The sequence below is a fragment of the Mytilus edulis genome, chromosome 6 (assembly GCF_963676685.1).
Source record: "Mytilus edulis chromosome 6, xbMytEdul2.2, whole genome shotgun sequence".
NCBI classification, from domain to species: domain Eukaryota; kingdom Metazoa; phylum Mollusca; class Bivalvia; order Mytilida; family Mytilidae; genus Mytilus; species Mytilus edulis.
In genome coordinates, this window is record NC_092349.1 from 45,592,503 (window position 1) to 45,608,288 (window position 15,786).

Sequence of the window (15,786 nt, forward strand, 5' to 3'; positions counted from 1 at the left end):
TAACTTTTTTTTAATCTGAGCGTCACTGGTCTCATGAGTCCTATTTAGACGAAACGCGCGTCTAGCGTATCAAATTATAAGCCTGATACATGTACCTCTGAAAACCATGAATGATATGCATATACAAATAAGAAGATGTGGTATAATTATAATATTACCAAACTCTCCACCAGAGACCAAATGAAATGAAATTGGTTACCGTACGGCCTTCAAAACCCAACATGCATAGTCAGTTACAAAAACAATCAAAATCACAAATTTAAAAAAAATCAAAATCTTAATATTTTTATGTTTTGTTTCTTTATCAGCGCGTATTCTAGACGATCCGGTATAAATACAATTAGCAGTTTCGTATTTTATAGACTGTTTTAGTGTTTTTGTTAGACGTATTACTATTATTACCCTTTGATTAGTCTTTTTTAGTACTGTTGAGTTACTGTCCAAGGGCAGGCAGGCTTGGGCGCCCCCTAACATGTGTAACCCCACCATATTATACTGGTGTCTGTCTGAAATCAGGAGCCTGTTGTTTAGTGGTTTTGGTTTGTTGCTGATGCTAATATGCGTTGTTTGTTTATTGTTTTGTACAGTCCTTATATGATTACGTACATTAGCTAATTTGATTTTCAAAATAGTAAGGAAAGCTAAAAACATACCAATTGATTATTTAGTCTTAGATGCATTATTTTGTTATTAGTTGTTAGTGGCTTTGAACTAGCTTTTAGTAACTGCACGTACTCTCAGATCTGTACTTAGTGTCTTTTTTTGTTGGGATGTACAAATACACGGCCACGTCCACTTGAATTTTAATATTTGCATTTTTATCCATCTGATGAGTTAAGCCTTTTTCAACTGATTTTTATAGTTCGTTCTTATGTTGCACCGTTACACCACTGTCCTAGATTAGGGGAGTGTTGGGATCCCGCTAACATGTTTATTCCCGACACATTCTGTATGTATGCGCTTGTCCAAAGTCTACAGTGGTTGTCGTTTGTTTATGTGTTACACATTTGTTTTTCGTTCATTCTTTTTACATGAAATAGACCGTTAGTTTTCTCGTTTGAATTGTTTTGCAATGTCATTTCGGGGCCTTTTATACCTGAATATACGGTATGGGCTTTGCTCATTGTTGATGGCCGTACGGTGACCTATAGTTGGCAATATCTGTGGCATTTAGGTTCTTATGGCAATCATACCACATCTGATTTTTACAATTATATATACATATACAATTTATTGACAAATTTTTGTACTTATATTCGACAAATGCTTCCTCATTGCATATCCTGTATCCCTTCAAATCCATAAACAATTATATGACTGACGCTAGTAACTTTCTAAAAATTTCCTGATTAATCTTATTAAAATGTTCAAATTGGTGTTTCTTATTTTAATAATATGGGATTTTTGTAATATTGTAAATAGCCTCAATGAGGAAGACGAAGGCGTGTGTACAAAATGTAATGGGTATGTCATATATTTTCATTAGTAAATCATTAGTTATTTTATTGCTACGACCAGGAAATACCCTGAGCCAACCATTTGTATATCAATATGATATATTTTTCAATCCATCCTTAATTAGTTGGAATTTTGCTCGGTTTTTTCCAATAAGCACTTTTTACCTTCATTTCCATATTAATTGTCAATTAATCAAACTCATATGGAACTTCTCTCGAGTATTGATTGAAGTAATGGCAAAGTATGTTAAAATTGGTTTCTTCACACAAAATTTTTTCAAAAATAAACACTTATGGATTTCATGCGTGTGATTACCTTCATCAGGAACACTAAAAGCCGAATATTTGTAAGCAATGTATGAAAAAGTACCGAAACGTTTGAAGAGTTATGTGACCAGAGAAGGCCTTAAAAAAAGTCAAATCCATCTAAAGTCAACTTTGCCTGAGGAACTTGAAACTTTAGTTTCTTAATATCTATAAATTTATAATTGTGCATTTATAAAACACAAAAGGTGTTGTTTTAAATCACATCAGTACTAAATATTGAACTGATGATAACATCTCTATCCGATAGTCCACAATGTCCATCAGCAGTGATATAGACTCAGTGCTGTATAAATGATAACAACACTATAAATTGCATATGTCCGTTAAAGTACAGTCCATATTCGGAAGTTAACAAAGTTCAGGTCAAAGTGCATCTATATATAATCCTATGGGTAAAATGGTGTAGTAATTAGAATATTTGTTGGTGTACAGGAAAAATCGTTTCAAGTTAAATAGTATACTATTCCCAGACTTATAAAGAAAACACTTAACACCAATCCTTCAAGGATATTCGCGTGCTCTACAAACCTTATTCCAAATATTAATTCAACCGCCGTCAATTGAAATTCCCCATCTAAATTTAACAGTTTTTATAATTGTGTTAAAGGTGGCAATGCTGCTGCAGCCAGATTATTCAATAAAAATGCACGTAGATATTCACAAATATTTCCGAGAAATGCCAGAAAATGACAAACCTGTTCTAGATTATCTTCTGATAATACTATAAGGCCAACAGTGAACGGGAGAGCTTTTTCGCTTTCCTTTTCCTTTGAGATAACATGAAAATCCCAAAGCCTCATTTATCTGGTAACATGAACAAAGCCAAAGTGTGGTATACAATATGTAGAACAAACAGGAGTTTTTTTAAACGAACACAGGATTATTTATACCGCTTTCGAAAACCTAAGAAATTCAAAAGTATAATTTATCAACATTTAGGTAAACACAACCACAATATTAAATTATTAGATTTCAATCGCTCGAAACGGTCCAGAAACAACAAGGGCAGTCGCATAAACAATTTGAAGATTCCCGTAAAATTATCGAACTGTCTTGGATTAAACGACTTCATACAGCTTATCCCCTGGGTCTAAATAACAATATACTTGGACAAGGGAACATATCTACTACTTCTTCTATTGACATCATGAATATAATTGATAAAAAAAACCACGAAATAATAGGTCTCATGGGAAACGTATCAATCGAAATCAACGAGTCAAACATCATATAAATTATACACTGGGTAATCTCCTATCTATATTTAAAACAATGGTAGGCATCAATTATTATGTAAACTGGGTCTAAAACCCATTAGTAAATTATACGATATTTTCAAAGAGTGTGACACCATCTCTTTCTTCAGCCTACTGTATGAATATTCTCGTATAATTAAAGCGTTTTGCCTCCATAGGCTGTTCCTGCGTGTCGACAAACCTGAAGATTATAATCGTCATTTTCTGAAAATTAGATATATAAGCAGAAGTTTTGATTATATCAACTTATCTAGTATATTTAATTACTCTACTGTTCAAAACTTTATACCTGCCTATTTTGATAACATAAAACCACCTATAATTTCATACACATACAAAAAACCAGGTGAAGTTTAATTTTTAATTATACGTCGGTTACATCAGACGTGAATATAGATACTAATACTCCCTTAACTTGAAACTGTGAATCGTCGAAGTTTAGATATGTTCCCTTTGGCCATGTTATTACAGGGGACCTCTATATCGTCCAGGACAGAGAGGTTAAAAACTTTTTGAAAACAGGACCAAAATATCGTCCTCCATCTAAAATTGATTGGAAAGAGTGTCGTCAAGTCACCAAAGATGCTCTTTCCTCGTTTTGTAAAAAGTGGTGTAAACGGGAAAAATCTGATAAAAAATCTCTTGATTCTTATTTAAATAAATGTATGAATGTGGTAGATAAGAGAATATAACATTTTGAAAATAATTGAGAAGTAAATAATAGAGAACATAATACACCTATTTCCAGAATAAGAAATAAACTTCAAGAACTTTCAAAGCGGTTTGTGTTTGTACCGGCCGACAAAGCAGCCAACAATGTGGTGGTGGTATGTCGTAAATACTACACGGACGTTCTTAAGAATGAAATTTTAAATTCATCTACATTCAGGTCCATCCGCTCCACAGAGAGTCATATAGTAAACTAACATATAACTACCACATCAAAGCTTAAGGCTTCTTCTGAACATTTGAAGTTCCGTACTTATGTATTGGGTACACAAATTAACATTTAAATATCGTTTCATCTTGGCCTCCAGTAAGTGTTCTACAACTTATCTTTCGGTGCTCTTAACAACTTCTTTAACAACTATGAAAGAGCTTATCATAAACTGTTGTAATAAAATATATGAACATAGTGGTATAAACCATTTTTGGAGTGTAAAAAAATCTTTGGATGTTTTAGATAAATTACGTGCTTTTGATGGTCCTTTGATTCTGTTATCAGTTTTGATTTTTCTACTCTCTACACTACACTTCCACACTATCTTATTAAACAAAAGTTTTTCTATTTAATTAAATGGGTCGTTTGGTGAAGCTGAATGCAAATATATTTTAAAGCCTTCTTCTCTAATGAGAAAGGTAAATATGCGAGATATACTTACTGGAGGTGTGAGGAGATGATTGAAGCTGTTAATTTTATCCTTGATAATATTTATGTACGTTTCGGCAACAAAGTTTATCGACAGGTTGTAGGTATCCCCATGGGCACTTACTGTGCCCCTCTAATAGCAGACTTGTTTTTGTACTGTTACGAATCACAGTTTATGACTTAACTCAGTAAAGACCCGTCGAAATTGCATTTAATTGATAAATTCAACAACACTTACCGTTATCTTGATGATATTTTTTCGTTAAATAATCAAGAATTTTCTCAATATACTGCTGAAATTTACTCCAAGGAACTTACTCTAAATAAATCAAATTTATTAGAAATAACTGTCCTTTCCTGGATTTACATATTTCGGTTTTAAACGGGAAACTCCACACTAAAATTTACGACAAAAGGGACGATTTTTCGTTATCTATTGTTAGTTTTCTATTTTTAGATGGTGATGTTCCTTTGGTACCATCTACAGGTGTTTATATTTCACAGCTCGATTTGGTTTTGAAATTTTGTTGTACCTGTAGAAAACTTATTTCAAACGGGATAGCAAATCCTCATTTTCACGGAAATGTTGTTAACCGTGCCCGGAAATTTAGAAATGATCCTTGTAAACTTATCGCTCCTTTAAATAAACTTATTCTGAAAGGTTACCGATTCAACACTGTAATAAGATCATTGAATGTTGTTTTTATTGGTAAAAATATTGATTCAGTAATTAAAAGCAAACTAAATATTACTAGTATGTTATTTGCGTATAAACATTCATGGATCTACAATCTGTCGATACCTATAACTTGGCATTGCACAAGGTCATGTTTTTCTCTGACTGTTTATGACGTTTTACACTAAATCCATTGTATTGATAGTTTAGTCTTAGATGCATGATTTTTTTATTAGTTGTTAGTGGCTTTGAACTAGCAGTCAGATAACTGCGAGTACTCTCAGATCTGCTTCTAGTGTTTATTTTTTTGTCGGGATGTACAAGTACTCGGCCACGTCCACTTGTATGTTTGTCCATCATCCGATGAGTTAAGCCTTTTTCATCTGATTTTTATAGTTCGTTCTTATGTTGTACTGTTATACCACTGTCCCAGGTTAGGGGGAGGGTTTGGATCCCGCTAACATGTTTAACCCCGCCACATTATTTGTATGTGCCTGTCCAAGTCAGGAGCCTGTAGTTCAGTGGTTGTCGTTTGTTTATGTGTTACATATTTGATTTTCGTTCATTTTTTACATAAATAAGGCCGTTCGTTTTCTCGTTTGAATTGTTTTCCATTGTCTTATAGGGGCCTTTTATAGCTGACTATGCGGTATGGGCTTTGCTCATTGTTGAAGGCCGTACGGTGACCTATAGTTATTAATGTCGGTGTCATGTGTGTCTCTTGTGGACAGTTGTCTTATTGGCAATCATACCACATCTTCTTTTTTATAATAAAAAATAAATCAATGAATTCATAATTAGTCTTGATCGATGTAGAAATGCATACTGGGTTTTTTTTTCAGAAATTGTTGCGAGGTTTTAATTTATATTAAATAATGTGACTGGGCAGTTATCATAATAATAAGAACTCGTATTTATTATTTGCTAAATATATATATATATAATTGTATGCAGATTTGACGTCCCGAAATCGTAATAAATATCTCACATTTGAGATCGTTGTTACAAAATTCACAAAAATAAATGCACGCAATTATTTCTGAATTTACAGTATTATATTATAAACCTTTAAAAGAAAAATTAATTACTCCAGGATATTTTTTTTTCTCTTACCGTATGATGTACATTAACTAGTTCTGTACTTAAGTAACTGATGCCTGATTTTAACAAACATAATTAAGTAGCTATCCCAATAAACCATTTTAAAATCTATTTTTGTTCCAGAAATCTGACTTGTTGTTGTTACAACTATGAACTGATAAATGGAAGTTGTGTAGGTAAGTATTTATGACCATATTGTACGCAGAAACTTTTAAAGTATTAGGGAGGCTGATATATAATGAATACAATGATTGGAGATAATATGAGTATCTGGTTTGTTCTCATACTTTATGAATGTCAAATGAATAGCATGTCACTGCGTTTTTGTTTTTTTTTTAATTTCCGTAGACTTTCTCTCGAAGACAAAATAAGATACAAATAAACCAGGTAACAGAAAAAAGAGTTTTTCTATACAAACATTCAGATTTTCGTTAGGGTTAATTCATTTATTTTTTTGTTCCTATACATGTATAATATATGCAACATTGTCCGCAAAACTGTTGTCTTAATACCAAACATATAAGAAAGATCGAAATTGTGTGAAATTATTCTTAAAGCCAATCCGACTTCCATCTTGATATTATATGGCTGTTTTCCCTGGTTGACTCATATCTCGAAGTTGAACGAGTTAATATATGTGTTTCAAAGTTTTAATGAACTTCAATGTGTAATATATCAAACGTATAGGCAAACATATGCAATCAGATGTTGAAGGACGCAGGACAACAGGTCTGTTCATACAGACTAAGGACTGAGGAACAAAGATGTGTATGAGTAAAGAAAAATATGAAAAATGAAGTAGATTCATTTTAAATGCTATATCAATCATCGCTAAAGACGTGAATTCTGTAAACTACCTTAAACATGTGTCTACTACTTAAAAGTTATAAACGTAATTTATCATTTGATAGTTTGTCAAACTGGTTTCATCAATCGAAATGGTGGGAATTCTTGTATACCATGTGAAGACAATTGGTACGGAAAACAATGTCTAAATCAATGCAAATGTGAATCTTACCAAAGGTATAATTACATAAAAAAAGAAGATATTATAATTAGTTCATCAGAAATGCATGTTTTAATCAACACTACGACAATCCTTTTTCGAAACTTTATTTTTTTAAACAGAACATGTAGCTACAGAAGGATTAACGAGGAAAACAAAATGATCACATGGTCAACGCTTGGTTACGACCAACAATGAGGATGTGGGTGTATGACTTTCCTATTTCACCCTGTGAGAGGAGACAATAATTTCTTTACCACGCGGATGCATACTTTAAATTTGACTGTATCTGAAAATCAATTATGATTTTTAGAGGGATTTTTTCAAAGTTTCTCTGTGTTGTCCGAGCTACAAAAAATCCTTTACAGATTATTCTTACTTGATCTCGTTTTAATCTGTATTTATTTCATAGAATACAAAAGTGTTCGAAACTGAAAAAGAATCTAATGCTACTCTTATTTAACCATTTTGTATTCCATATATTGCACTGTATAGTCAATAACAAGGAGGGAAATCAAGATATAAAGTAAACACCATAGGTTTAATAGTATATATAGTTATGCTTAATTGCAAGTTCACAGTAAACATGTACATTAGATGCAAACATTTTCTTGGATATTGAGTGACATTATATCATTTACATATCTTGTATATCAGATTTTAATTAAACGACATAATTTGATTTGAGTAGACAAATGAAAAAAAGTTAAATCTTCTTCTGTATCATTAATTCTTAAATGAGGTCAGGATATCAGAGGGAAAATTGAAACTTGTTAGTCTAAAATAAAATGACAACGCAATGGCTATGAAAAGGCCTACATACAAACAATAGTACAAAAAGCATAACATAGAAAACATAAGACTGAGCAACAAGCATCGCTAAAACGACTGCTGGTAAATTTATGTACTCTAGAAGGGTAAGCAGATCTTACTCATCATGTCGCACCTTACATTCATAGGTTTGTTAAGTTATGCAAAAGATAACGAGATATGATAGTACATTGTTATTGAAGATAAACTGAGAGTCGTAAATTCAGACAATGCGCGCGTCTGGCGTAAATACTAAATTTAGTCCTGGTATCTATGATGGGTTTATTAACAACCACTGGGTCGATGCCACTGCTGGTGGAGATTTATTTTCCCGAGGGTATCACAAGCCCAGTAGTCATCACCTTTTGTGTTGACATGAATTGTAATTGATATGGTTATATTTATAAATTTACTGTTTACAAATGTTTGAATTTTTTGAAATACTTAGGCTTTTCTACCTTAAGCAGAGATCACCTTAGCTGTATTTGGCAAAACTTTCAGGAATTTTGGTTCTCAATGCTCTTCAACTTCGTACTTTATTTGACTTTTTTTTTTTAACTTTTTTGGATTCGAGCGTCACTGATGGGTCTTTTGTAGACGAAACGCGCGTCTGGCGTATATACTAAATTTAGTCCTGGTATCTATGATGAGTTTATTTATCTTATGTTTCTAGATGTGATCATGTTCATGGGTGTTTAAATGAGACAATTACTACAGAACCAATACAGACAAGTACATCAGAGTGGGTATGGAGCACCGGTATGTGTTTATTACATGTATTTATTGATGCACTTCAGTAGCATATAACTACAAAATTGACAGTAAAGCTTGCATATTGGGCAATAACACGTTACATCTTATAAAATATCTATTTTCATTTTGATGGTCTTTACACTTTAGATGTTATATACATTGAGGGACGAAACATACCAGAGAGACAGTCAAATTCATAGATCGAAATAAACTCATAACGCCATGACTAACAAACAGACAAATAAAAGTACAAAGATTCGTTAAAACGCAAACCTGTGTCATAAAAAAATATTTTTAAAGCGTTTAGTACCTGGTATATCCAGAGGTCTTGTTTCGTACAAATCGTCACTCAATATGAAATACAAATACCTCTTCAGTTGAATTCATGGAAAAATACAAATACTGAAATAAATTATTTCACAGGAAAAAATTCAGCGTAAAATTTGGTGTTGTAGAGATGGTATTTATTTGAAATCTAGAAGCTGTGTTTGTGCGTATCTTATTATCATTATCTACATGTTCATATTTTTATTGACAGCTGTACGAGCACATTTGACAACAGTTCCTTCAGTGTCCTTCAGCAATGTTTATACTATGATCCAAAACATAACTCCTCCTAACGAAAGCACTGGTTAGTATTTCAAATTAACTTGTTATATTGTTTGGACATTTTTTCAATAAAATTAATAGCATGTCTACTCAAAAACGATAGTCCTTGAAGCAACAGGCTACATTACACTATTGATGACACAAGACAAGTGATATATATTTTGTTCGCAATAACGACAATGATGGCAGTTGCAATTCATAGGACTTGTACCCTTCATATATCAACAAGATTAATATTTTGAATTTCTAAATACAGAACATGTACAAAAAAGTAATTCGTATGATCTTGTACAACATGTTTAAGACAACGCCTCGATAGACTTCAAATGGAAGAAATATTATTAACTACAACTGTTCGTTATATATTTGACAGTGGAGCACTTTTACAAAAACTTTTAGTTTGATGTCACAATCTTAACACAAACGTAAAATCATATCTTGATAAATTTTGACATTTTTTGGTTAATTTTTCCGAGTTTTATAGCTATAGTGACGGCGGTTGTGCTGATGCTTCATACCTTGTACGCAGATATCTTATGTAACCAAGTCTGTCATACGATCATTGTTTTTTACCTCATTCCAAGGTTCAGCGACTGCTTCATCACAATTTGATTCTTTTGTCATGTGAAACTCGATCATATTATAATTATATTTCCTATATGGGTTCCATGTAACATCTTCGTGTCCGTCAGACAATAGTCAAACACGGTTCACCTTACCTCAACCTCATTTAATGGATCATTGATCAAGATTGAAGTTCGTGATTATGACCGTTTCCCAGATACATATCATCAGGTCAATTATGTGTAGTGTATAGAACTATTGTAAAGTGTATGTCATTCTGACATGTTTCCTTTGCCTTGGATCTCATTTGCATGGTTGATTGGTTTATCGTTATGTTTCTGTAGGTATGTCCTCTACTCAGATATAATAAGTTAACTATCTTTGGTGTTTGGAACTATTGCTAGGTTTATTTTTCTGCCTGGCAGGATTTATCTTACATTGACTCTATCATCATGATTCTTTGGTCAATAATCATTTTTGTTGTGTAGCCGGTTTTTAAGATATTTTCAGCTATAGGTGAACTATATCTGGTGCAAAGAAAAAAATATCATGTGTGCATGTCTTTTTACCCGGGTTCATCTGATCTTGACCTTGTTGTTATTGATCACTGATAATGTTAAGCTTGTGTGATAATTGTAGTAAAACTTTTATTTTTAAGACTCAGTATTAAATCGATCATGGTTAGTTAAGCAGACAAAATTTCTTGACTAATCTTGATCATCAATTACCACATGTATCATGTTAAATGTATAGTTACCTAAACAGACAGTGTTTTTAGAGAGCTGATTAAGAGTTAAATTGTGCTTAAATAAGATAATAATGAGCCATTTGTATACTTTCAGGGCTTTTACAGCGGGAAATAGTTATTTATTCCGTGGTAATTGGATGCGTTTTATTGACAATAGGTCTTACTAGTTTTGTTCGAAAATATAGAAAGAAGAATCAAGGCAAAGCAACAAAGCCGGGGATTCCTAATAAAGATCAGAGCAATTCTCTGAGGCAAACACGTTCTCATGTCGATTCGGCTTCTAGTTTATACGCTGAGATCGACGAGACCATGCTAGTAGAAAATGTTGATATGAGAACTTGGCAGGCTAAAAAATTAGCCAATGCAAATGAAGCATTACAAACTAATGACAATACAAGCTACCTATCTCCCGTGCATTCTGAAGGTGACAGCAGTAGCTTTCGTGGATCTGAAAGAGTTGTCAGCCGAAGCTATTTGTCGCTCCATGAATCAGACCAAAACCAAAACTCAGATGAGTTCGATAAAGATGATGACGCAACGAGCTATCTTCATCCTTATCATTCAATTGACGATGACTGGAAGGAAAAGACTCATCAATATGATGTAACGCATACTCCAAAAAGGGACACGGACGATTCGTCTGATTCTAGTACGCAAATGTTAACTGATGGATATTTAAATCCATACCAGCCTCTGAACGAAGACTGGAAACAAACATCTCATAGTTATGAGGTACCAGTAACAATTCACAAATGTCAAGGGAGTTCATTGTCATCCCTCTTAACATCAAATAACGATATAAAAGGAGAAGACACAGAAAGAATAGAGAACAATTTGCACTCTAAAGTTAATATTTTACCTTTTGTGACTGACAATTCTAAAAACACGATCTTGGAGGAAAACAGCTCCAATGAGATAAAACCGAAAACCACAATAACTGATACTTCTTTTAACCAAGAAGTAACTTCAAAAGCTGAAATAAACGAAAGTTCGACTAGTTTTCATAATAACTTTGAAAACTCCGAAAAATTCGAAAACAAATGCGAAGGTGCTATGAATGATTGCTGTAATACACAGAAAGCAAACGAACTAGACTCTGTACTGAATAGTGATGTTAAATATTTAGGTAATAGCGAAAACAACCAAAGTAACTTGAATTCTTTGATTGTACTTGCCAACAATGAGATTGACTTAGATATCAGCGAATCTATAACGAACGTACATGATTACACAGATGCTAAATCTCAAACAAATGTGGCGATTTGAATTACTTTCTTCCTTTAATATAATGTTCTCAAGTTAATAATGTGCTTGTCGAAATTTGTATTTTTTTAAAGTAAAAAGTAAAATCACAAAAAAATAATGAACTCAGAGGAAAATCATTTCGGAAAGTCCATAATCACATGGCAAAATCAAATAACAAAACGCATCAAAAACGAAGAGACAAGAACTGTCATATTCCTGACTTGGTACAGGCATTTTCAGATGTAGAAAATGGTGGATTAAACCTGGTTCTATAGCGCTAACCCTCTCACTTTAATAACAGTCTCATCAAATTCCGTTATATTTACATGATGCGTTAAATAAACAGTCACAATTAATAAAATAGTCAAAATATGGGTACATCAGTCATCATCGCATAACAATTTTAAAAGGGACAATTTAACAGAACACAAAAACATCTATCTACGAACACATGGATTGACTTGAGTGTCTGACGTCATAAAAAATTTTAAACGTCACATAAATTTGTCGTTCAATGTGCATACAAACAGTTTTAAATAGTGATGACATTGTTTAAGATCAATGCAATCTGATGATGATGTTTTAACAAATGGTTGATTTAAGTTCATTAAAAGTAACATCTTTTTTGTACACAGACATTTGAAAATCTTATTTAATAATGATTTAACAAAAGACAGTCCCTAATGCCAACCCAAAACAGAGAAATATTATTGAAATGTAGTTTTTATTAAAACTGTTTATTATTCATTCTTTTAAACTTTCCATTCGTTCATAACTTGGAGAAAAATTCTATAAATGGAAAAACCATCAACAAACAGACAAAATCAAACGTTAGCAACCAACGGAACGGGTACAATACAAGTTTTTAATGTTGACCAATAAAGAACTAAGATCCATACTTTGATTTAAAAAAATAACAGGTCCGGATACATCGGGTAGGAATTTTAGAAATAAGTGTATGGATAACTTACCACTTAAATATTTATCTGAACAAGTGTTCAACTGTTAATAACTACGCATTAATATCATCTTGAAATATATATGCATTTGCGCAACGCATAAGTATGAACCTTGATGTGGAACTCCCTGCCTTTAACTTTAAAAGAAAGTTAATGTGTAAATGTTGTAAAACAAATTGTCATGCCTATTGTTTTTAACTTTTCATAGCTTTCTTAGAACCCAAGTTTTTGGTGAGGTTCGTGTTGCTTAGTCTTTAGATTTGTATGTATGTTTTACTATTATTTGTCTTTTTGTCTTTTTCATTTTTAGCTATGGCGTTATCAGTTTATTTTCAATCTATGGTATCTTTCTTCCCTCTTTTATATTGTTATGCTTTTCTACTTGTACTATATACATGTATTCTTGTATATAGTGTATTGATAAAATTTTTTACCTGTTATTCCTTTGTCTTTTATTATTTATTGTCTTTTAAAACTTGTACTAGCTTATATTAGACCTTTTCAACATCTCTCGACACCTACAGTTGAGAACGACTACGACAGGTAAAATGTGAATGGGTCGTCTCAAAAATAAAAATAAATGAAATCATTATTGATTTTATTACTTTCATTTACAATGATACAACTTTCCTTCAACTTTCCAAATAACATGGATTTTTTTATAGTTTATCTTTTGAGACGTTGAGCTTCTAGCTGCCCTTGTTGAATTTTGAAAATGAAAAGATTCTGAACATAGCATGCTTAATTGTTGTTAAAATTCAATTAAACAATGTATTATGTCTGTTGACAAAGTCGGCACATGTTTCCAAAGTGTCTGTTAGTTTTGGCCTTTGATGCCTTTATAATGTACTCAATACTTTATATATATTTAATTCACCAATTTGGTGTTTCACTTGAATTCTGCATTCACCAATCACGCTATTAAATTTGCTGGTTTTTTTATCAAATGTTATGGTTTACGATTAATTTGAGGTGTTGTAAATGGTGTAACCAAAGGATGACGATTTGGATATACTTTGTCTCACAGTCCTCAGGGAAATGCAACAGACAATTTCTCCTTTTTTTGATCCAAAACATCCCTTATGTATAGTCATAGATGAGGTAAAAAAAATCTAAAGTACAAAAAAAAAAAATGAAAAAGGTACAAAACTTTGTTCCGCAAATTGGATATAGAGAAACACATTCTGACCCAAAGAAAACAAAACAAAATACAGCAATGACAGTGTATCTACTTTTTGTAAGAAACCAAAAGGTCATTCTCAGGAACATGGGAAGAACACTATGACGAAGGGACAAGGTATGCTGTTTTCGGGACATCAGCCGTTGGTCTCCAAGCCCCTGCTCGGCACTGAACATATTGATTTTGCAATGTCAACAAGCTCTATAGTGTTAACTAACAATTAACTTGAAATACAAATTCCATACGCATGTATGTAAAACAAAATATGTACTGCTCAGATGTTGTAACATTAAAACGAGAAAGCAATTACGTTTTTTTTCTTCAAATTTCATCATGAAAACATCAACTCTAATAAAATATCTTGAGGCGGAGAAGTCCGCCGTTGATAAAAGAAATAAAAATAGATGTGATAGTTTCCTTAGACCTTCAAAATCAATATGTTATTATCGATCCAGAAATTGAATATGTACATCAACTAAGGTGACGACCGGTTGAAAAATACCAATTTGGTCGTGTTCACAAGTGTGATACGGACATACGGATAGTCCAGTATTTACTTTTTTCTATATACATTTTGGAAAATTCCATCAAAGCTTTTACACCAACAAATTAATCGTTATTGACTTGCGGCAAATATTTGGTAAAAGACTCACATAATCCTAAAATTGAAGAGAAGCGCCCAGGATGCAGAATGGTTGCTGTATTTGTTTTGATTAATTCAACATGAAATGTCGTGTAAATACATACAAAATAATAAAACTATATGACAGATACATATATTTATTTATCTATTTGGTTGATATATATTCTGAAGCTATATAGTCAAGACAGTATATAACCGCGGCGCGCGCCAATCCAATATATAACGTATTGATAATCATGAAGGTTTTTGTCTTTCAGACGACCCATCCATTTTACCTGTAAACTGTAGGTGTCATTAGTCGGTGTCGAGAGATTTTTAAAAGGTCTAATTAGATGCAGACGAGTAGGCCACGGGGCGATTAACTGTTTTGTTAAACTGTACAATGGGTAACCTTCTGATTATACATATGAATGTATTATTATTATGATTATTATTATAGACAGTTGCTTACGTTCAAATTTATTTGCAACATTCTAATGCTTGGCTTAAATTGTTTGTTTTACAATTGCATTGACAGTTCCCTCACAATCACTTTTTTCTTCTAATTCATTAAATAAGATTGACCCATTATTAATACAATACAAACATTAATTACCAATGGACTAAAAACTAATGGCAATATTTGTCTTGACCACAAATTTATATACAGTAGACCCGCATTGTATAGCAAGTTGTGACATGTAAATATACTGAAAATTTATTTCGTTTTGTTTATCGATAAATGAGTTGTAATTTAAGTGGACGATACCTTCTAAATTTTCAGAATTAATACTTAAGTTGACCGAAATATCAAAATAGGTACAATATATCGTACCATCTGTGGATAGTCTTCACCGAAGCGTTGACTATCGTAATTACGAAATGACCTGTTTATTATACATTGCACTAAATTGTGTTATTTAATTTAAATATATTCAAACGTTAGAATTAGTAGAAAATTGTTCATATTGAGTAAAAATAATAACGGCGGTCAAACAAACAGGTTATATACAAATAATCAAAACAAGTGATCTGATTTGTAAAAAAACATAAGGAATGCGATCAGTTATTCTAAAAAACAAACAATGGAATAAGCAGCTTATC

The 15,786-nt window shown here is 32.4% G+C and overlaps 1 protein-coding gene across 1 annotated transcript; it reads left to right on the top strand.

Annotated features, from left to right (window-relative positions):
* Positions 1–1,371: 1,371 nt before the first annotated feature.
* LOC139527754 (probable serine/threonine-protein kinase DDB_G0278845) lies at positions 1,372–12,036 on the top strand. The gene is made up of 6 exons (XM_071323393.1): positions 1,372–1,464; positions 6,310–6,362; positions 7,098–7,209; positions 8,676–8,761; positions 9,294–9,386; positions 10,771–12,036. Exons 5-6 carry the CDS (start codon positions 9,350–9,352, stop codon positions 11,940–11,942), a joined length of 1,209 nt encoding a protein of 402 aa, XP_071179494.1. The 5' UTR covers positions 1,372–1,464; positions 6,310–6,362; positions 7,098–7,209; positions 8,676–8,761; positions 9,294–9,349; the 3' UTR covers positions 11,943–12,036.
* The last annotated feature ends 3,750 nt before the right edge of the window (positions 12,037–15,786 follow it).

Coding starts and splice junctions, on each gene's coding strand:
- LOC139527754 (XM_071323393.1), top strand. CDS start 9,350: ATGATCCAAAACATAACTCCTCCTAACGAAAGCACTG. Junction 9,387..10,770: donor TCCTCCTAACGAAAGCACTG/GTTAGTATTTCA, acceptor GTATACTTTCAG/GGCTTTTACAGCGGGAAATA.